General features: G+C 39.1%; 1 protein-coding gene across 1 annotated transcript; it reads left to right on the plus strand.

Moving 5' to 3' along the window:
* Positions 1–4436: 4436 nt before the first annotated feature.
* On the plus strand, positions 4437–21232 carry pepd (peptidase D). The gene is made up of 15 exons (XM_033638241.2): positions 4437–4473; positions 6536–6719; positions 7266–7393; positions 9356–9419; positions 11595–11642; positions 12087–12148; positions 14124–14168; positions 15070–15145; positions 16149–16195; positions 17280–17348; positions 17883–17960; positions 18236–18384; positions 18573–18757; positions 19627–19818; positions 20676–21232. The coding sequence occupies exons 1-15, from the start codon at positions 4451–4453 to the stop codon at positions 20814–20816; spliced, it is 1491 nt and encodes a 496-aa protein (XP_033494132.2). The 5' UTR covers positions 4437–4450; the 3' UTR covers positions 20817–21232.
* Positions 21233–23977: the final 2745 nt, after the last annotated feature.

Consider the following 23977-nt stretch of genomic DNA (forward strand, 5'->3'; position numbering starts at 1 on the left):
TTTGATGTGCCTGCGTGTGTGATGATTAGAGACCACTTTGTAACATCATAAAGCTGCAGACTAAGAAAGGAGGGGTAAGGAAGGAAGAAAGTGCTTCAGATGATGAAGATGTATAAGACAGCTCAGAGGTGATTAGCATTTCCTCTGATCCGTGACTGCTGTCATCATAAACACAGAGTTTAAAGTGTGTCCTGTTTCTCACCTTAGACCAAATTTTATGTCATCTCAAATATCCTTTTTCTTCTGTCCACAGAGTTTATCTCCTATAAACTGAAATCAACCATCTGATATTTTTTCATTTGATAAAATTATAGTTTAATTTAATTAACCAAAGCAGTTTTCACCATAATTTCACAGCAGAGGGATGTATTTGTGCCCACAAGCTATTTTAGATTTCGAGTTTTTGTGTATCTGTTTATTTTTCACCACTCCCCTTATTCACATTCATATTCTTGCTTGCATTCACACCTGAGTTCTCCGGTACAAGTACAGCTTTACACTTTTATCCAGCAGCTTGGGAAATGTGCCTTCTGCGTTGCGTTTTATATTTCCAATAGGCTGATGGTCATGCACTAACTAAAACTGAGAGATTGGGAGTATGACTAAATTTATCAATGAATATGAAACTTGCTCAAGGCACACTGGTTATACAAAAAAAGATACTAAGTCTTAGGAAAGACGCGTAGCTTTGTTATTAACCATTCCCACCCATGCTCTGATCTAGACACTCTTGTACTATTGGCATAATAATAATGATGTCAGTATCATGAAAGCAATAATATTTAAGAGGAATGAAATATATTTGAATAATTACATTTTTGTTTACATGATGATTTGATGCCTTGAGTTCATGCTTTACCCAAATCTGTCACAGACACATGTCTGAGACACACTCACACACTCAAGGTATTACAGTAAGAACCCACTCAGCAGAATCCATTTGCCTGCAGGCAGTTTTCTGTGTTTTAATTAAACCCTCTTCTGGTCATCTGAAGAGAGTAAATAATCTGAGTCAATAGTGCTTCTTGCCACACTCCACTATCTGCCTAATTGACCGAAGCATTTTTGCAGGAGAGGGACTGGGTTCATTTCTACAGGAATCTTAAAGTCACCTGCTCTATCTTTGACAGTCTCAGCCCCTGCCTGCTTGGATGTCGGTATCTCAGTCATTCACAATGGTTATAATTGATTCCAGCAGAGTGTAGGCATTGAAATGGATCAAAAGTATCAAAATGTTTACAGGCCCTTGTCAAGTGACTCCTGAATGAGAATTCACGCCTTTTTTCCATCCATATGCAAATAGTCATATGTTCTTTTTAGATAAATACACTGCTTTAGAGGTTTTCTGGGCACGTCCAATTGGTAGGAGGCCCAAGGGTAGACCCAGACCGTGCTGGAGGGATTATACATCTCGGGATCCCACAGGGGGAGCTGGAAAGTGCTGCTGGGGAGAGGGACGTCTGAAGTACCTTGCTCAGCCTGCTGCCCCCACAACCAGATAAGCGGATGAAAATCGCTGGATGGATGGATGGATGGATGGATGGATGGATGGACGCTGCTTTTGTCTCAGTTTTTACACGAGAGGTGAAAACTGCTGCTCCATCAACTACTGTGTTGCTGTGTAGTCTCCTTTCAGTGAGCAACAGAGACGCATTACCAACATTTTGTATTCAAAAGACAGGCAACTTTCCAGGCAAAAGTCATCACTGCTTCTCTCATTTCTGTAAAACCACAACCAGAAAATGTATCGTAGTGTACCTCCAGCTACCCTACTTTCTTCCTGGCCTACACGTGTATTTATTTTGGCCCCTCTTTCTCATGAAAGTCCTAGTGTCTTTGAGGATGCTCCTCCTTCCATTGCAAACGTCCAACACCCATAAGGAGAACACTGAAGAGTTCAAAGCCGAGCAGTACAACTGTATCAGCAAAACTTACAGCTGGCACTAAAGATAAAATTTAGGATGCAGGGGAATTGGCACTCAGTCTACAGTGACAGTGGTGGCTTGACGCCTGGTGTCCCAGAGTCTTTCTTTGTACTACCAGCAGAAACACTTCCTCTCTGCCAGGGGGCCACTGAGGGGAAACAACAAAGTTATGAGTGTGTAACGTTAGGATATTTTCCTGAGGCGTGTCAGGACAGAGTGTGAACCAAGCCACTGATTAGTCTGTGAACTAATTTGACTTTCCTGTAAGTTTACTGTATTTTGCAAGAAAAACAAGGATGACTATAATTGGATTGTACTTTGGCCTTTCAAAGGTGTCCAATATATGCACAAGAATATAATGAGCGCTGAGGAAAAACTGCCTCTTGTTCAAATTAGGCAAAACTTTCTGAGAGCAATGGCCTCATTTAACTGAGACCACACTGGCAGAAAGGGTGATGGAAAGGTTAGGAGTCTTATTAACAATATCTAGAAATCTAAATAAGTCTTCACTGTTCATTTCTCAGCAAAACATTAAGTCCAAATAACGAGTGCACACTTTAAAGGGTTTAAACAAGGACAAATGACATTTGCAAACACTTCATACTCTTATTATTATTGAGCATTTAACTATCTTTCAGTCCATAAGCTCCAGCAGTTCATGGTAATTCCCCCATCCACCTCTATTGATGTAAAAAATAACCTCCACCTCCCTGGATTAGTAGATTATAATGTTTATGAAACTATTAAAAACTTTATTTTTGCAGAAAAACAAGCAGATGTCAAATGTCTTGTTACCATAGCTCCCTGTCATCTCAGTGAACACTACTCATGTTTCATTGTAAGTGTGTCAACCCTCTTGACAGTCTGTCATCTACGTCTGGATGCTGTCTTTTATGACACATTGTTTAAAGTTACCTGCATCGTGTATCTGCAGTCACTCATAATAATTAATTATTTCTCAAGTTCTCTCCCTGCATTGTGACAAAGGAGAGTTGCATCTCCCCCTACTGTTTTTACTGTAAAAGCACCACAGCAAAATCAAATCAAGAGGGACAGTATACTACACTGTCCTTTTGATATGTGACTCTGAAGGTCTCTCATCTTACTTTGTTTTCAGGATATTAGGGGTTTAATAGTGACAGGATCTTCTGTGCAGTATCTGGCTTTCTCTTACCAACTGGGTGGAACAGATATATGACAGTATATTTATCTGCAGTTTTAAAGGCAAGTAAAAGCCAAATGTTTGTCAGAGTAGTCACTGCTGTCTGGAAAAAAAGAATAGTTATGTTGTCTCATGTTACAGCTGAATTAGAGGCTGCCTGTGTTTAGTGGGTTTCTTAACACCAGTGCACTTGATGGTATAAAGATTGCTCCTTTCTTAGTCCATTTCTAACCTGTAAATGATGAATTTAGTAGAGTACACTTGGTATAAACCAAGTCTTGCTTGGAAAAACTCACTGACGAAGCACCAGAAACAATTTATGAATGAATAATTAATTAATAGCGTCTGGTGTACAGTATATGCATGTGAAAGTAGCCTATAAACACACTGTGTGTTCCCTGCAGATTATAGTACACATTCTAATTGTGTTAGTGTGGACTTATTTATATTCATGACCATGGATAATTTCACTTCCTCAGCACATGACAAAAGAAAAAAATAAAAGAGAACTGAAACCACATCTCCTGTGTGACTCCACAAGGTCACATCACCTCTGAACTGTTTTATTCCTCTTTGGATTAGAGAAAAATAATAAATAATCAAATGGTTAACTGTAGATGTAGCTCAAATGATAAAGACATAAACAGGGATCTGAGAGGTGGTCTTCATAACTCTGTAGCTATATTATAGCCTTTTAGAAAATCATTTTAAAGGGTTGTTTTAGGTACATTTATAATAATAACATATCAAAGCAACAATATTTACATGTTAAGGCATTGTAGCTCTCAGTGGACTTAACTTTATACCTTAGCAAAGCATTACAGTTGTTGCAATATATGTAAAAACTAATATGGTAGCATATAAAACATGAATCATGTGTCAAAAACCTTAAACTGTGTACATTCTGTCACAAAAATATATTGCATTTTGTTTTTGTATTACTCTCTGCACTTGTTTGTGTACTGTTGCCCCCTATTAAATACCACCAGTTTGAAAATTGCTAACTACAGGAGTGCAGGCGATAATGTGACATTCAGGGGGTGAGGGATTGTACTGGTTTATTCATTAGTAGCACGTTGGTCTACACTGTTCAGACCCCCTCCATATTTTAGCGCTCCATTTTAAGATTTATTATTTATTACATGGTGTTTTGTTTTGGGGGTTTTCTTATTGACTGCAGCACTTTTTAACGACACTCGAAGTTGAAAAAAATAACATCAGAAGGACTTCTCAATGTAACTTTACTGTTGAAGCTGGAGTTTCCCGAAGACATGAATGCAGCACAATGCCACGTCACCTGATTGGCGAAAGACCGTACAAAAATCACGTGACTCTGTCAGCACGTGACAGTCTGGACCAGCGCATGAACATGGCTGCAGCGCCACAGTGAGTTGAGTTTTCTGATTTATGACAGCGCTATGACTGACTAGAGTGTGTGTTTATTTTATAGCTTCTGAAAATTAATAGAGTGGTGTTTGCATGTGCTGTTATAAAGCTGTTACGTCGCTGAGCTCGCGAGAGTGTCTAATAATAAAGCTGTTACCAGGCGGATGTGTTGCCAGTGTCAGCACTGTCTCTGTCAACCTGGCTGCTACCAGAACGTTTTTAAGTTCAGTTTGGGGGGTTGTAGTGAACTTTTTACACGACTGATGTCTGAGGAGGTATGCTACAAGACATTTTCGAAACAGGCAAAATAAAAAGCACTGTCAATTTCAAAGAAATAAACTTTTACCTTCAGTTTCTTAAACAAAAAACTGGAGCTAGCAAACTCTCAGCTGTGTTCAGTTAAAACTAACTGTACAGGTATTTAGCTAACTTCAAAATTCTTAATGTTAAAAACTGAAATAAGCATGCTTAGCTGCTTTGAAAAACCCATTATTTTCTACAGTAAATTCACATAGCTTTTTTTAAGACATGAAAGTATCCAGTATTTCCCCTTACATTCATCTTTGGATCCCAACCCCCAATTTGGGAATGTGAATATGTTACCAAAAACTGCACCAGCATCCTTGTGTGTATGTATTTATAGTTGGTGTATGACTGTCAGCAGTACCATTGTCTCATCGCTGTAGTTAATTCTTCCCATTAGTGCACCTACATGTCATAGAGATGTTTTGTGTTTAAAAAGTGCAGTATCTGGTTAGGTAAATAAACCAGAGGTTAAATGATTAATTGATAATGTTATTACAATAATTTGGACCTACAAAAACCTACAAAAATTGCTGTATTGTTGGTGAATGGTAATGCAGCAGTTTACATGCATACAGTATCTGCCGAACCTGTTGTAAATGTGCACTGAAAGCTTTGAATCGCAATAGTACGGAAAGCCAGCAGTTTAGTTATGTATTATATGAGCATAGAAAAACCATTGCTGAATCATGGTGCGATCAGGAAATTATTATCCAGAGATTTCAAAAGAACAAGATTCAGTTTCCAATGACATAATGCAATATTACCATTAGATAACACTGTATGAGAATCTGCTACGGTAATCAAAAAGTTGTCAGCAATCAGCAGATATAATGTGATGTCTGCCAGAGGTTGGAACACACATCACACACATGTTATGACATTATGTAATCCGTTAACATCACCACAAACTCATCCTTCGAAAATTAACATATTGTAATAAGTATCTCACTGACACAATCCTTAAAAAAGTCAATATAATACATTTCACAAGGCTTTTTTTATTTTTGTCCCTGAGCTATTCCCCTGCAGGGTATTTGGATTGCAGTGCAGTATGTGATTGTGTCTACCTCCTCCAATAAAAAACATAATTTAGCACCTCACTGCGGCTGATCCGTCCTCACAGATACACAGCTACACCTGTATACTCAGCCAGCAGTGAATGATACCGAAATCCTTGAGCCATAAAATACTAAGAGGTTATGGATTAACCTTTGGTACAGTCCTGGCTGAATCAGATATGTCAGGTTTGTTATCTTATCTCCAAAGCCATGGCCAGAGACCAGAGATTTATAACCAAGACCTATCAGTTACAAGGATTTCTATCTGTCTACATCTCTGTCTTAACTCTCTGTGAAGGCAGGCTGGGCAGCAGTTCACCCACCTCTTAAGCTGAAATATACTGACTAAATCCTGAGGATTACCTCCAGAGAGAACAAAAAACATATGGGTCCCCTTTCTTTGCTAAATGGATAAACGGTTTTCTTGAATTTGCTTACAGGATTTGCTATCAAAGCTTTGATTATCATATTTCAGAAAAAGGGGTCAAATTGTCAAATTATTCAAGTGGAAATAATATCAGCACTACAATATTGGAGAACAGTTGAACAATGGAAGGGACAGTGTGGAAAAAAATATGTTTTTTTAGGCTTGTTTGTGTATGACAGGGCAATTCTAATCTTGACCTAGAGTACTTCAGTTGAGAGTCAGTCGCCCCAACCAGTATGCCACCCTATCTTCTGTCTCCCTGTCCTTTCAGACCTGTATACTGGCTGGGTAACGACACCCTGAGGGTGTCTGCTGCCCTGTTTGCAGAGAACCGTCGACGACTGTGCAAAGGGCTGAAAGATAAAGACGGAGTGGTGGCGCAGTCAGTGGTGGTGCTGCAGGGAGGAGAGCAGAAGCAGAGGTACTGCACGGACACAGACCTCCTTTTCAGACAGGTTGGTGGTCTTAAGTTGACAGTGGAATTAGTGCAAGATTAAGGCTGACATGGGGGCAAGGTCTTGCTTTTATTTATCACATCTATCCATGAGCCCCAAGCCAGCAGTTAGTTTAAGTCCCTCTGGCATGTCCTGTGTCAGTCTCCTTTCAGTTGGCTGTGCCCAGTCCCTAAAGCTATTGAGGTGTAATAAAAAAGTTACCTGGCTTCTCCTAAAGTAAAGTCCAGTTCTCAGCTTCTCTGGTAATGCTAATCTTCTCGCTTTGTCAAAATATATAGGCCAGCCACTCTGCAGAGAAATCACTTGTGTTCATGATTTAATTTTTTCAAACTCTCCCATCTATGCATCAGACTATAATAGGTTTTGAACAAAAAACAAAGTACATTGAAAGTTTGTTTTGATGTTGAGCTCTGTGTTCACCTCCTTAAACTGGTCTAAGCAAGGTCACCTTTTTTTTCTATGTAATAATCTGACCAGACTTTTTATTCTGGCTGACTATTATAATCTCCCTCACTAATACTGTGGCTGATTCTTTCAATTCTGCAGGAGTCTTTCTTCCACTGGGCTTTTGGAGTAACCGAGCCTGACTGTTATGGAGCCATTGATGTGGACTCTGGGAAATCCATCCTTTTTGTTCCCAAACTGCCTGAAAGCTATGCTACTTGGATGGGAGAGTGAGTCACACTAATCTTCAAAGAGCTGTGTGCAGGGCCGACAATCGTCATAGCCGCGAGCTGTAACTTGAAGAAAGGGTTGACAAAGTCATGTGCTACACAGTTACATCTTTTACACGCAGTATGAACATGTTTTCATATGAGCGTTTTTATTTCTTAGAATTTATTGTAAATGCCACCAAGAACCATTTAAGATAAAAAAAAAACCAATGAAGATAACTATTAATCCTCTTGCAAAAGGCAAAAAATACAGCTTTAAAATGACACAAACTTTTTAGATGACAAAGACTTTTACACATGGACATAATGATCTTGAAGTAAGACATTTGACCGTGTTACGTGTTTGCTATAAACCATAAAAGTTCCTTTTCCACTCAGGAGTTACTTGATCAGCACTTTAAAGTGCTGGCTTCTTCATTAGTTTTGCTTCTCCCTTTTGATCTTTGTCCTGAATACTTAAGTTCTGCCGATGTCTCTCGGAAATGTAACATAACTCATCTGTTATGTTTTCAGAGATTGACTCCTTTACCCCCATGCTACAAACGTATTTACGTAAAATACAAGGACTACCGACTTGGGTCCCTGGGGACCCTAAGAATAAAATACTCAGAGAAACAACCAAAGCGTTAACTTATTTCTTCTCAAAACATTATTAGTTATGTAATATTGTCGTCTAACAAAAAAACCTAAAATATTAACATTAAGTTAGGAAAGTAACAGTTAGTTTGCATATTGTAATGGTAAATATACATCTTTCTTTACTACAAATTGCAGCTTTTATCCCAAGTACAATCCACATTAGTACTTAAAGGGTTAATTATCATCCTTTGATTTTGGTATCATGTAGTTTTCAGTCATTTTAAGTAAACATGATTTGTGTTATATTTGCATGGTAAAACTTTTATCTTTGCTTTAATGGGAGGACATTTTGGCACATCCAATCACAGTTTAACAGAAGAGTCCCAAGACTGGAGCCTTGGGGAACTCCACATGTCATTTTGTCATTTTCACTCAGATGTATAAATACCCACTGACACAAAGTGGTCCCTGTCCTGCAGATGGGACTACTTTTATTATTATTAGTATTATTATTAGTAAGCGTTTCACCTTTTAATCAGGGCCATTTTTTACCCCAACATGAAATATTGAAATAAACCCACAGTCATTCAAACTTCTTTGTTTTTTAATACAAAAGTAAAAAGAGACCTTGGTCTCAGTATGACCCCCTGTCAAAATTAAGGTTGGATACAGGTAATTCAAATTTTATATTTTTCAAACTACAGTCTTGTTATAGCACACAGCTTGGCTCATGCTATTTTCAGGGCATACTGGCGTGTGTCAGGAGGAGCAAACGCTTGCCTCCTTCCTGTCTATTTGGGTTCAAAGGCAACATCTTTTTCGAGTGGTTTTTCCAGCCGAGTGTTGGATGTCTAGAGCAGCAGGTGGAGTTTTACATGAAACGATAAACTGAATTTGATAGTCATAAAACATTTTGATATGAAGTTTTGCAATGTATTTCTGACTTTGTACATCATCTTACTGTAGTGAAGAGTATTTTGGGCCATCAAAAGAGCACATGAGGAAATCTGTGTGTGTCTGTGTCTCCTTTAAAATGACCTGTACTGACTGATGAGTGTCCCCACTCCCCCCGATTGTGTTTGTTACTTTAAATTAGGGCCCATGGCAAACATGAACAAAACATGAACTGCATATGCGGAATTGGGTGTTTTGACCAGGGCCATCCAGGACCCCAATATGTTGGTACATCAAAAAAGCACTAAAACAAAACAGGAAACAGGGAACAATGACATGAAGTCATCATGAGCAAATTGACTGACGAAGTCCTGAAAAATAGAAATGATTGAATAAAGCACCTGTGAGATGTGATGTCCCCTATGGAGTGTAAGGCTTTGTTTATCTGTTCCTGTCTTTACCAGTTGTGTCTTTTGCATCTGTTGACAGGATCTATTCAAAAGAGCACTTCAAGGGGAAGTATGCTGTTGATGAGGTGCATTACGCCTGTGATGTAAGTCTGCCTGTGTTGCTGCGTGACTCCACAGTGTGCATGTGTGACCTTTTTTCTGTGCAGTAACTGAACCTTGATGTTAAGTCACCTTCCATGAAGTTACAGTAAAGGACACGAGTGCCTCCACAGACAGTTTTTAAAGGTGAAAGTCATCATTCTTTTATGTGAACGTCCTGGCAGAGATATCAGTGGTGCCAGGTAGTAGCACCAATATTCATTTTGTATTAGGACCTTCTATAGTAAAAGGTGTCATTGCCTGATTAGGCAATGATTGTAGTACATAGCATGCAGTCTGTTACATCGTGGCTATTCACTGAGAAAATGTGGAGAGTAGTTGGGCTCACACAGAGCACATGGAGTATCACACTGATAATTTATTTGTTAGAACAGTCATCATTGTGCATACTCCTGACAGAGGTCAGCCACCAGCATTCCCTGAGGACCTTTATTTTGAATTCTGTTTTAAATGTGTAACCTGAAGCTCCATTCTGTTCATTATAATCTAGCTAACAGATACATTCCTGTTCACACTGTCCTTATTCGCTTATTTTGAAAGTTTGGGAAAATAGTCATGTATATAAATGTTGACAGCAGATCCCCAGTGGAGCTATATTTGAGGGTTGGCAGCTCCAGAGCTATTTCGGAGGTGTGCATGTTGACAAATCAAAACAATCAGACTATTCTATAACAGCTTTCGCTGGCCAACAGATCACTTAGAAGTTTGTGTTTGAAAGGATCACATACAGTTGTACATTCATTTCTATATTTACACTGTGACCGCTTGATGACTCATCCTGCTGATATTTCAAGTATTTTTACATCTCTGCGTTTGCCTGAGGTGTTAGATTTCCTAATTAGTCACAGGTTAGGATGCTAATTATCACTTCAATCAACAGACAATTCTGCCGTGAAGCAATAGCAGTTCAACACTGCAGTATATTATTAGAAAACATTGAATCAAATAACTGCCTCTGCATTTGTTTAACCAATACTGTCATCTCGTCAAAGACATCAGTTGCCGGTGTTCAGCATTCAGCTGGCGATGCTGCCTACAGAAGAAACTAAAAGAGAACAATATTTCTTTTCTTTTTCTATATCAGAACCAGGGCATGAATATTTGAGTAGTTGTCTATTTTTTCAAACATTGAGACATGGAGTGTGGTGTTGCACACACACTGTTATATCAGCATTCCCCTGCTTAACATGCAAACAGTTCTCCTTTAGATTCTTGAATGCAGCAGTTCATGGAGGAAAAAAAATGTGAATAATGTGTTTTTCATCCTTTTTAAGTATCAGGCTGGTGTTTAACTTCATGATTTATTGTTGACAGAGTTTTGTTATAACCTATATTTTTTGATTTTTTTTTTTTTTAAAGTATGTGCTGGTAGTCACATTTACATCCTCAACCCTATTTTGTTTTGCTGCAAGTAAGCTCTTTACTTTAGAAAACCCCAGGAGTGTTCACATTCGTTTTGTATTATACTCCAGAAAAATCCTCATCACCTTGCAATCTTTATAGTTCCTCTGTCTGGCTTCAGTTGACTGACAAACATGTTTTACTCAAGTGGTTCACAGCTCCTGCACACACGAGCAAATCTTATTCATGCATGAAATACATTGAAAGCTCAAATGTCTCGTAATGAGATATTTTCAAGAAAAAAAACAGTCAGGTTTTTGATTAAGTGGTTGAGGCAACCTCTTTTTTAAAGGTTGAAGTTATTTTTGCAGCTAATAGCCAGCTCACTGAATCACTGTTGAACTGAGACTGATATCCTCACAACGGCGTTTAAAACTTTTAAGCTGAATAATGATTATTCCAACATCTCAAAATTAAGCTGCAATTTAGATTTTTGGTGTTAGTGAGGGCTTTTCTGCAGTGAATGTTAGGAAGTCAATTTTAGTGGTGTTATTAATGATAACAATTCTCAAATATCACCAGTGTCTGTGAGCGCTGAGTCGGGGATCTGTTATCTGGCATTTAGGCCGTTGGCAGAGGAGTTATAAAGTCGCTTGAGGTTTGTCATGAGTACCAGAGAGACCACGTAGCCACGGTGGTGTCTGCCTGAGTGACCTTTATTCTGCAGACTGAGAGCAGAAAGAAACTGGTGCTTGTTGTTGCTGCTTCTCCACTGTGTGTCTCGGTCTTCTAATTAATCCCTGTCTGCTTCCTTGCAGGTTGCTGATGTGCTGTCCAACCTGAGACCAGCAGTGCTCCTTACACTGGTATGCTGTCAGATTTTATGTATTGTAGAGTGTAGTTAGAATGGTGCATCGCTCATTTCTACCCGATTACAGCAAGTGATATACAGTTTTATTTAATATCAGGTGACTGGTCACAGGACCAATTATTCAAGTACAGTATGGGAGTATTTTACTGAACCACCTTTAAGGATGGTGGTTTGTAAAAGGTCCAAATAGTTCTGCCTCACCCTTCCTCACCATGCCTGACGTTTGCTGCCACCTCATTCATCATATCAAAAATAAAAACAGTGTCCCTTTCATTGTCAACTCTTTTTACCAATTATACAGCATTCAATAGATTGTTCATCTGCCATTATAAAATAGATCATCTACCTGAATATAAACTGGTGTAATGTACCATAGTGACATTTGCATGCACTTGGTGTTGATTTCACTTGTTCTTGTGTTTGTTTTTCCTCCATGCAGCGAGGTCAGAACACAGACAGTGGAAGCATCTGCCGTGAAGCCTCCTTTGAAGGAATTAGTCGGTATGTTTTATTGGCACCACTTTGCATTTACACAATTCTACTTTGTTTGGGGAGGTTATTATCTTTTGGGTTTTTTTTTTTTTTTGTCTTTTTTAACCAAGGACACAACAGACTCTCATGCATACTGATTGTTTCTGATTAACCTAATTCTAAATAGAATTTAATTAAGCAAATAATCTTGCTTTTGCTTGTTAGTTATCAATTAATGGCAATGCTACTGTTGTTCTTAGCACTGGTCTGTGTTGTTTTTTACATGACTCCATTTTATCTATTCAACACTCTGACCCTAGCTGCTTTGAAAAAGAAGTCTTGTGTACTTATTTCAAAGCTAATACACTCATTTGCATCAAATTGCATTTGATTTGCAAGCATATAAAATTATCTATTGAGGTATTGCCATTCAGACTCCATCATTATGAAGACCCTTTATTAAGTGTATGCCCAACCAACAGGTGGTTGCTGGCCAGTCATCGGGGAATTATTTTCCTTGTGAACCTCCCTGCTGGCAGGGCTGGGTGGAAACTTTCAGTTTGGACTTTCCCCTTGGACATCCTGTAGTTGATGGTGGTTATGGAGAGAAGGTTGGTTGTCGGGGGTAACCTTGGTATTTTTCAACCTGGCCTCTATATTTCCATGTTGTGATGTCTAAGTGACTAATAGCAACAACCCACCAAACTTCACTTAAACAATAATTTTATCACCCTAAAAAATACTTGGTAACACTTTACTTGAAGGTATCTACGTACAGTAAGAGTGACATGATACTGTCATAAACCTGTCATTCGTTTTTTGTAATGACAAGTTGACATTGTTTGGGTTGTCTTGATTATGACAACTTGACATTAACCAGGATGACATTACCAGAAGATGTCTTTGTCATGACAACTTGACATTAACAAGAAATGCACCTCTTTTTGTGTTAATGACAAGTTGACATAATGATTATTATTGTTATGACAAAGATATCTTCTGGTAATATCATCCTGGTTAATGTCAAGTTGTCAAAATAAGGACATCCCAAACAAATTTAATGTCAACTTGTCATGACAAAGACATCTTCTGGTAATGTCACTTTAATTAATATCAAGTTGTCATAATCAAGACAACCCAAACAATGTCAGCTTGTCATTACAAAAACCGAATGACTTAATGACAGCAGTCATAAACGTTTATGACATGTACATAATGTTTGACAAGTTCTGGACAGTGTCATGTCACCCTTATGTTGATGCCTTTAAGTAAACTGTTACAAATACTTAATTAAAAATCAACAGAAACAAAATAAAACTCACAAAAGCCATTTTGGTTTGTTTTTCCTAGTATTACCATCTCTGGTTTGGTTGAAATTAGTCACCCAGTCAGGTGTGACAATATGCTGGCACTATTCATACTAAAATATTATTAATTTAAATGGAGTCTGGTGGGTATGGCGATTGCAATTATGGGGCTGTTTCTGGTTAAACAAAAAGCATCTTACTCTTTAATAAAAAGGTCTATCACTGTAGGGATCCTTTCCATAAAGTTGTCAGACACTTAGCCTGAGCCTGTCAGTGGCAAAAACAAGCACTTTTAGTTGCCCCAATTGGTTACATTCCAGCCCGTTTCATCATTGCCGGCTGCAGCCCCATCACTCAATATTGGACCAGTTTCAAAAATTATTGTTCCCATCAAACACTTAGACACAAGAACATGGGAAAATGCGGCCCAGGTTGAAAAAATACCAGTTACCCTTGGAAATTGGGAACTGATTGGATTTAGAAACACAGGCAAAAAGATCAAGTGATGATGTCAGAATTGTGAATGCAGGGATTTTGACACCAAAGGAAGGAGGAAGTGACTGAGAAAAACAGAACAGCAGGACATGGCAGACAGTCACTCACACAGGAATAAATGCAGAACATGGGGGTAGAGATATCTCACTGAACCAACGCTTCATTTATGTTTTTAATGTGACTATTTCTTGTTCTTTTTTTAGCTTCCAAGTGAACAACACCCTTTTACACCCAGTCATTGTGGAATGGTAAGTGATTAAACAAAGACTGAACTGTAGTCTCTCCCTTAATTGCCTAAAAGTTCTCCAGACAGATTTTGCCACTTTTAACTCACAAACCTTAAATATTACTGCTGCCCACTCAGGTAATTGTGTGTCTGCAATCAGAAACAGGAGCTTGTCTTTGGCTTGTTATTTTCCCTCGCAGAGTGAGAAGCCAGTCCGCACAGATGTAATGGACTTCGTGCTTGCCTTGTTGTCCTTGGCATTAGAGTTTGCACCCTCCAGATGAATTGACATTTTCTGAAATAAGGAGGAATGCTTTTCAGGCACACCTCCTGGGGAGAAAGACTTGATTGAACCCCTCTGCCCCCTTCTCTCTGCAGAGCTCACATGGCTCTCTTTATAATGGGCTGAGTTTTTTTTTAACTTTCATTAGCGTTACTATTGGTTACCACTGCCTTGTGTTAGTTGGTTCTGTTATTTTAAAAATTATTAATATGCTCCAGTATCATGCCACCCAAGGTGCAGCTATTGCTTTCCTAATGACTGAATGTGGAATGGTAAGATCACCAGGCAACAAAACTTCAATTCTAATATGGTCTCATTCTAATATGGCATTTTTAGCAGCCCTGCAACAGTAGATGATGGGAGTTTTCCTCTGGAATTTCAAGAAACGACAGGTTTCATTTATATACAGTGTTCCTGGGAGAGATAGAGGACCATCTGCTAGACATTTGTTCTCTACATCAGTTACTGTATTATCATAGTAGAAAGATGAACTTCAACAAAGTCTCTCTTTCTTCCTTTAGCTCAATGTGAGAGTATTGTGATTTCTGTATACTCTTTGTCTGTACATTTGAAATACTGGCAGTTTATTGATCGGAAAGAGAGAGCAGCTCTCTCACGTCTTGTTTCTGTCTTCCTGCAGCCGTCTGATTAAGACTGATATGGAGCTGGAGGTCCTCCGCTATACCAACAGGATTTCCAGTGAAGCCCATAAAATGGTAAGACCATTCTTGGATAGACGGAGCATCTGAAAGGGTGCTCAAATTGGTGTGTTTTAAATTTTCAAACAATAAAGAAAGGAACAGAGAGAAAAGAAATGTTCAGAGCATGAAATTAAACGCCCAAAGTATGGAATTATCACGCAGCTTATTGAGTTTAAAACTTGCCCCAAAGGATTCGAGATGTCAGGACCCTCTTAGGCTATAAACTGTTTAAATGTTATCGATTTTAACTCCATCCAGTAGCTCGGAGGCCAGCAGTTACCAGAGATAGCCTTTGACCAATAAGCTGTAACATTAAAGCAATGTTTTACTTCTGCACAGGATTTCACTTTAACACCACCAATAACCTCTTCAGGGGTTTAGCAGCAGTTTAATATCTCAATGTCTGTCCTCTGAAGCCACCGACCATGAGCACTCTACTGTTTTCCTTCTGTTGTTCCTCCATTGTTACGAGTGTGATCATGAGACATTTTCAGACACCCTTTCTGGCACATACTCAGGTATAACCTTCCCGTAGGTGTGAACAGAAAATGTTCTCCCAAATCAGCAAGTGCTTGAGGGCACTCTCGCTGACTTTTGAGCTCTTTATGCCAACTTTGCATAAATCCTGCAGAATGTGCTTGAGGGAATAATTCACATTTCATTTTGTTCATTGTGGTTTTTGTGTTGTGTTAAAAGTGGGGATGCCCAGAAGAATCACATAAACAAAGGAGGGGGAAAAAGAAATTTACAAGAGCTCCACAAAGTAACACAGTACCTCAGAAAAAATGTTTTCACCTACTTATAAACTAAAAGTAAACAGCATATAATTAATAAATCATTACATTGCAAATTGACGTGTCATGTCAGAGAGGAGCTTTGGGTGTGACATTCTCAGGGAGTCATGCATTTTGAGCCACACAATAATTAGGCTTTTGGTGCTTTGTGCATACTGTAGGGTGAACAATGAGATCAGTGACAGTTTTATCAAAACACATATAATCCCACTTTGTCTCTGTAGGTGATGAAGAATGTGAAACCTGGGCAGAAGGAATATGAAATGGAGAGGTAAGTGGTCCCTTTTGTCATTGGATTTTCTTTTTTGTCTACTCTTTTACATGTACAGTTACATTTACAGTAAACATGGAGATTAAAGCAGCCCTTTTTAAAAGAAATATTTTACTTTCAAACAGTCTGATATAAATAATTAAATAATCTTTAGCATATGGAGTCCAACTCTTCCCTCGACACTTTCATTTTAATTTTGACATTATGCTAACACAGTCACTTTATTCACTAAGTCAGTATCACTTGGTTAGGTAAACTCTTGATTTTGACATGTGAAATGACAGTGGGTGATGAACTATTTGTCTGGATTACACCCCACTGGGTCAGAGAGAGAACAAAAGGAAACATCAGACCTCAGTGCATGTTGACGCTCCAGTAACTATATTATTGTTACTATAAGTGCATTGGAGTGAGTACTATGGGGCTCTTGCTTGTTGGCACTTTACACTGGTAGACCAGGCCCTGTCAGGTGCAGTTAGCCCTTTCCTTTATACTCTGGAGTAAAAAACACATTGTGAAAAGTGTATGAAATATAGAATGAAATGCCAGGTAGATCAAATATTACAGGAGCTGGGTTATAATCAAATGGAAGATCAATTTAGATTCAGTTTTTGTCATGTTGGAAATCAACAAGAGTGACATTTTCTGACTCACCAGAAACACATCTAACCCATTATTGGCTGCTTGTAGCTTTTAAAGTCAAGCTGGGAGCAAAACACATAACGAGTGATTTGAATGGTAATTTAGTAGTATTTGTTTGTTTTAGTCTGTACTGTATCTCAGCTGTCATTTACGCTCATTTTCCTGCGCTGCGTTAGAAGCACCAGAAAACGCAAACTCGTCGTCTTACACAACTTAGTGATGCTGTCCAGATCCACAGACATGTTTGATGTGCTTGAACGTGCGATGATTAAAGAACGTGTGCTGAGTGAATGCTAAAAAGGCACGGAGTCAGGGAGAGGGCAGCTGAAGTCCTTCAGCTAATTGCTGTTTTCTGTGATCTCTGCTGTGCTGAAATGGTTTAGTTTCCTTTCTCTCACTGGGGTTTTACTCTGAAGGACTGCTTTTTTTTCCTTCTTTGCAGCCTGTTCCAGCATTACTGCTACACTAAGGGAGGGATGCGCCACACCTCGTACACCTGTATCTGCGGAACGTAAGGCTTTGTCAGTTCATTTTGAGCTGTTGAATTTGTTACTGAAGCTGAAATTATACATGTAAACAAAGTAGAGTTTAGGATGCAGAGGAAGTTGCATTATCCAGGCAGTAAACAATACATCAACGTTCTCCTTGTTGCAGGCTTACTGTTAGCTAGCAGCATCATTATGGATGAAGTATTTTTGGACACTGTGTAATCACGCTTTGGCCTTTTGTATTAAAGGCCATGTGTAATGAGGACTTCCTGGGGATTAGTGGTTAGTGGATGAAAGATATTTCCCTGTTTTAAATTGAGACCTGATCATCACAGTGATTCTTTAAAGGAACATGTTGGTAAAAGTAAATTGATGAATTGATGAAACACTCCTTTGATGCTGCAGTAAAATATGTTATCTAATTCAAATTAGTTTTCATGGTGGCTTTATTTATGTCACATTCAATGCAGTTAGCACCCTGTAGTGTTGTGGTTAATCATATTTATACTATTTATATGTCTTTTCATATCACGTATGGTGTTATTGTTTAACAACAGGGGCCATAATTCCTCCGTTCTCCACTATGGCCATGCTGGTGCTCCAAATGAAAAGACAATTATGGATGGAGACATGTGGTGAGTAGCTCTCAATCATTCTAAACATTAAGCTGATTTATGCAACTCCTGGAGCTGCCTGCTAACTGCTAAAGTGGGAGCTGTTGCGCACCTGTTGTAATGCTCTTTGTTAAAGTGCCACCAAGTGGCATTAGTACTTTACTGTTTCACCTGTGATCTGTAGTGTTTCACATTTGTAGCTCTGTGAAAAAACTCAAAAACACTTGCACACAAAGCCCAAAGCACTTTGGAGATAAATGTGACTGAATCAGTTCTGATGTTTTGGCCCTGTGCAGTCTGTTCGACATGGGCGGAGAGTACTACTGCTACTCCTCAGACATCACCTGCTCCTTCCCAGCCAACGGCAAGTTCACTCCAGACCAGAGGGCCATCTATGAGGCTGTGCTCAAATCCTCCCGAGCTGTCATGGCTGCCATCAAACCAGGTTATCATCTTTTAGTCTTGTAGTGACAATTGAGTAAGCGTCACTGTAACTACTTGTGTAAGTAAAATGTAAACCTGTTAAAATCATACCTACATTTAGAGAGGCTGTCCGATGGAAAAAATATCAACATGGATACTTGCATTTAAAGTCCAGGTCAAAGAAACTTCTTTTGTGTGCTTGTGTTAAAGGTGTGAAGTGGACCGACATGCACCGCTTGGCTGACCGCGTTCACCTGGAGGAGCTCGTGAAGATCGGCATCCTGACTGGCAGTGTGGAGGACATGATGAAGGTCCACATGGGCTCCGTCTTCATGCCCCACGGCCTGGGGCACCTCCTGGGTATCGATGTGCACGATGTGGGAGGATATCCTGAGGTGGGCAAAGAAGGCTTAATTCTGAGATTGCCCCCATCACAACCAACCATTGTTAGAGCTGTAACAGTCAAAGTCTCCAGGCAGAAGAAGATAACACATTCCTGTTCCTCCAATATTGATGTGTCATCAATAATGAAGAAACTCTGGGTGCAGAAGTGAGAGCGGAACAAAAAGAGGCCAAGCTGCAGGAACAGGTTCAGGATGAGGACAGGAGAGAGGGGGAAAGTAAAATGTTGTCTGAACACAGACGGTTCCAGGTTGTGGTGGGAGGATTTTGCACAGTTGTGCGCTTCTGACAACTAAATAGAGAAGACAGTTAACCTCAGAAGCTCCAGTGGAACTGCTGAGTGTTCAGCAGCAGAAAATGTCAGTATGTGAAGAACACCTTGAAGCAGGGCTCGCTGAATGTGAACACAGTGCTCAGGCAGTCTGTGCATACACAATAAACAATACTGTTGGCTAGTTTCAGTGAGATAGTCAGATCTACAGCAGATGACTTAATGAACTGGCATCATTCATCTTTAATCACAGTCTGAACTAGAATTGTCTGTCTTCCTGTCTGGGTAGAAAAGTTTTGAGCAGTGAACAGCTGAAACGCCATCAAATGAAAGTCTTTATTTGAAGCTGGCACAGAAACTTTGATATATGTTACAGTCCTACGAACTGACTGACAAAAAACATTTAGCACTTGAAAAATGTTTCCTGTAGCAGAGTCTGGGCTCAGGGAGCATTTAGTCCAGCCTGCAGATATCCTTCATTAGATTTCATGCAAAATATAAATACTGGCTCAATGCTGTTACCAAAAAATGTTAGTACAGAGTCTTTTTAACTGTGTAGCTGTAGTTTTCACAAGCTGTACTGTTATCCAGGGGGTGGAGCGTATTAACGAGCCTGGACTGAGAAGTCTTCGGATGGGCCGCCTGGTGCAGGAGAGGATGGTCCTCACCGTGGAGCCTGGCATATACTTCATCAACCACCTGCTGGACCACGCCCTGGGCGACCCTACCCAGAGCTGCTTCATCAACAACCAAGTTCTGGCTCGCTTTCGTGGCTCTGGAGGGGTCAGTCTGCTTGCAGAGTTTTATTTAGTTGTTTGTTGGGTTGTCTACAGGATAGTGTTGTAAATTTCTAACTTTGATACAGTACCTTGAAAAATATCAATATTTAGTACCATGGGGAAATGTTTAGGGTATAAAATTTTAATTTTTAATTATATTGATTATAACAAGGCTACATACAGACAGGGGTTTTTTTTCTTGGTCAATAATAGTAAACAGCACAATGACTGTAGTAAACCAACAATAACAGAGAGCTGACTAAGTCATGGTATGGTATGCTGTACATATTCACGGAATCTGTCAGTGTGTCATTCTGTCAGTCAGTCATTCTGTCTGTCCCATGTTTTTCTACTCACTGACATGGTCAGTCTATGTGAAACTGCACATAGGCATTGAGGATTGGCATAGGTAGAAGGTGACAAAGCTACCAATGGTTATGGACTAGTTTAATTAAAATTCATAACATCTGAGATCTGTTAAAGTGGTAGCTCTAATAAGCCTCTTGCAGTAGTGTTGTAAGGTTTATGATACAGACATATAACAAGGACAGTTTAACTTAAATGTCTGTATCTGATCTCAGCTCTTGGGTTGGGGAATTATCACAAATAATGTGCTGAGAAGAATCAGTATTTTGAAATGATAGAAGATAAAGTTGAATCTTCTTATAAGGGCTGTGATAAATTTACACTTAACTAAATGATATTCAAGGAAAATGTTGTGTTAAAAACTTCTATGTGAATACAGATTCTTCTTTTTACATGTGAATTCTTATGTGTGTTGACATTTGTGCATAACCTTTGAAAGTCTCCTCCTTTGATTCCACCATGTTTGACTGACTGCTGTGTCACTGCTGTGTGCAGGTTCGCATCGAAGATGACATTGCAGTGACAGCTAATGGCATGGAGCTGTTGACCTGCGTCCCTCGCACTGTGGAGGAGATCGAGGCCTTCATGGCCGACTCTGCAAAAGCCTTCAGCCCCATCCTCAGTGAGAAATTCTGAATGTCTCACAATAAGGAGCTGTATGCTGCGATGTCATTGACGATTACAGATAAACACCAAAGAATATTCTTTGGTGAAAGTCATTACTCTCATTCTCATATCTCACATATATAACAGATACACAATCAAGAATTTTATTACGCAGTAGAATTAACACACAAAAATAACCAAAAAAATCTCTTTTACAGCAGTCATAATGTTTTGCGAGTTATGATGTCAGCAGTTGCTTTGAAGGACAAACTACTTTAACACATTAAAAGTCTCCATTTGACTGTGCCTCCTGGACAAAGAAACATTTCACAAGAAACATTTGATTTTTAAATGAATACTTCTTATTCTTCTATGTTCCTTTTTATAAACATTGATTCACAAAAATGCTGTAAAATTATTATATAAATAAACATTTTTAATTTGCAGCTCTGTGTAGAAGAGTTTTGTTTATTTAGTAGGTTTATTGTGTAAGTGTTCTGTCAGTATTGTAGGATCAATCTTTCATACAAGTCAGTACATCAGACTATAAACTTCATGTGATCAGACAGTAACCAGAGGAGCCTGTCTGTCCCCTAAAAGACGTTAATTTCCTGACACTTCCCCTTAAAGGTGAAAGAGCATTAAATTAACACGTACAGTAGATTAATATAGGAAGTGAAACTTTTAAATGTTTGTTGTAAGGCTGCCATTGGCCTCAATATGGATGACTTACTGGACAAAGGTCTCCTACATGTAAAATACACACTTGCAGGTATTGACCACCAGAGAGCACTGTCATTCTTTAATGAGAAATGATAATTAACTGCATGTTACACAGACTTGCTGCAAACAGAAACATACCACAAATATTTTAAGGTTAAACTACTGCTCCAAAGCCATATCACATCTAAATAGACAGACAATACATGAGCTAACGTTCATGATTTCCAAATGATTGCCACTCAGAAATAAAAGACTTTTTCAGGTGGGAGGTTTTGCTGTTAAATATTTACTCAAGCAGATCACAGCCAATAATGCTGATGGCCCATCTGATCAACAGGGCGAACAAAGGCCTTCCCTCAAACTGACTTTGGTCTGATAAGATTAAGGGGACTATCTTTACTGCTTACCTCCGAATGCATCTTGACATAGTCCACAGTTTTGAAATAACAGCTTGGCCAACACCAACCATGTAAATTACAGCTGAAATAAAATGTTGTTCCGTGACGAAACAAGAGACAAAGATCAACCAAAAAAAAGACATCTCAATTCATCATTTTTCACGCAAGATGCACACAAAAGTGATGGTGAACAGAACAAAAATACAGGCACAATGCTGGACAACAGGCACCCAGAAACCACAAGTAAAAGTAAACCAAGCTAAAGGTTGCCATGCAGAAAGGACAGTGGAGACATCAGGTGGGACACAAAGAGAAACTGGCCCCTAGATAAAGTCATTTCACGATGAAGCTTTTCATTATAGTCCAGCTGTATTTAAAGGGCTCCTAAATGGTCCTCGTCTCAGTGACTGTTAACTTTTTCTGGCCAATCCCATGTCTGACACACTCTCCCTCTCTTAGTCACCTGCCAGACACCATTCTCAGATATTTCAGTGCTTGCTCAAATATGTTTCAAATTGTCATCTCACTAAATATGAAAGGAACAGAAAGAAAGGAAACGTTCAGAGCATGAAATTAAACGCCCAAAGTATGGAAGTATCAAGTAGCTTATTGAGTTTAAAACTTGCCCAAAGAATCCAAGATGTCAGGAACCTCTTAGGCTATAAACTGTTTAAATGCTATCGATTTTTTACTTCATCCAGTAGCTCGGAGGCCGGCAGTTACCACAGATAGCCTTTGACCAATAAGCTGTAACATTAAAACAATATTTTGTTGTCACAGTTTTTCAGTTATGACTGTCTGGAGGTGAGCACTCAAAATACAAGATCAGCAGATGCTCGAGGGCTCTTTTACTGACTTTTTCAAGCCTTTATAAACACTGTTCTCCACCTATTTCTTAATGTAAGGAGGAAGATATGGGAAACCTTTTTCACAATGGTATATGATGAAATTGTCTAGATGAATTGCACTACATGAGATGTGGCCCTCGAATGACCACAGAAATTCTTGTGCCCCAGGTTTCATTTAAATGTTATATACATTGTCAACATGATTGTGTATAGGATTGAAATGTAAATACTCTGGCGCCATCATGTGGTAGTACATAGAATGACACTATGGTAGACGGCAAAACATGCTTTGAAAGCAATCCACAGAAGGCACCGATTTTCATCGGATTTTTCCGTTTAATTTATCTGCAAATGAAAACTATAATTTGAAAGATATTATAATAACATAATTATTATTTACTTAATAACTGATGACTTGAGAGTTTAGAACTTTAATAAATCAGTAACAGTTTGGCCCAGTTGTAGAGGAAGTAGTGTAAGGAAGTTCTTCATATTCTTATTCTGTGTAGGTCATGAAGCATGTGAAAGCTGGACAAAAAGAATATGAAATGGAGAGGTAAATGGAGCATGTTGTCAGTTGAACCTCCTTTTTTCATGCCAAAGATGTGTATACACCCATGTTCTTGCATTTGTAAGAGAAACCAGGAAACGTGGATTCGTTATCTTTGCAAAGTGTTTGATGTACTTGACCGTGTGATGATTAAAGAATGAGTCCTGAATGAATTCTTAAAAGGGCATGGAGTCAGAGGGAGGGCAGTCAGTGACTGATCCTCAGCTAATTGGTGTTTTATGTGATCTCTGCTGAGCTTTTTATTTGCAGCCTGTTACAGCACTACTGCCACACACCTCATACCCCCATGTGTGTGGAACGTGGCTTTCAGCTGGCAGCATCATTATGGATGAAGGACTCTGAGATGGTGTTGCAAATCATGCTTTGGCCTTTTGTATTAAAGGCCATGTGTAATGAGTGCTGCCTGGGGATCAGTGGTCTGTTTTCATGTCCATGTTAAGAGCTTGAGCAGTTAGCACCTGGTCATCACAGAGCCTCTGTGTCTGGGTGTCTGGTCAAAAGGCAAAGTAAAAGGAAATTGGTGAAACACTGGAAACACTGATGAAATGCTGAAAACATGGAGTCCTTTTGATATCCTACAAAGCAACAATTAAAACAAATTTGACCACCCCTGTAATGGGTTTGCTCCAGCTATGATACAGCAATCCACAA

This window comes from Epinephelus lanceolatus, chromosome 2 (genome assembly GCF_041903045.1).
Source record: "Epinephelus lanceolatus isolate andai-2023 chromosome 2, ASM4190304v1, whole genome shotgun sequence".
NCBI lineage: Eukaryota > Metazoa > Chordata > Actinopteri > Perciformes > Serranidae > Epinephelus > Epinephelus lanceolatus.

What these genes read in the sequence shown, in the direction of transcription:
- pepd (XM_033638241.2), top strand. Translation starts at nt 4,451, where the DNA reads ATGAACATGGCTGCAGCGCCACA. An exon ending in ATGTGGGAGGATATCCTGAG is followed by an intron (nt 18,758 to 19,626) that starts GTGGGCAAAGAA and finishes ACTGTTATCCAG; the next exon opens with GGGGTGGAGCGTATTAACGA. An exon ending in GCTTTCGTGGCTCTGGAGGG is followed by an intron (nt 19,819 to 20,675) that starts GTCAGTCTGCTT and finishes TGCTGTGTGCAG; the next exon opens with GTTCGCATCGAAGATGACAT.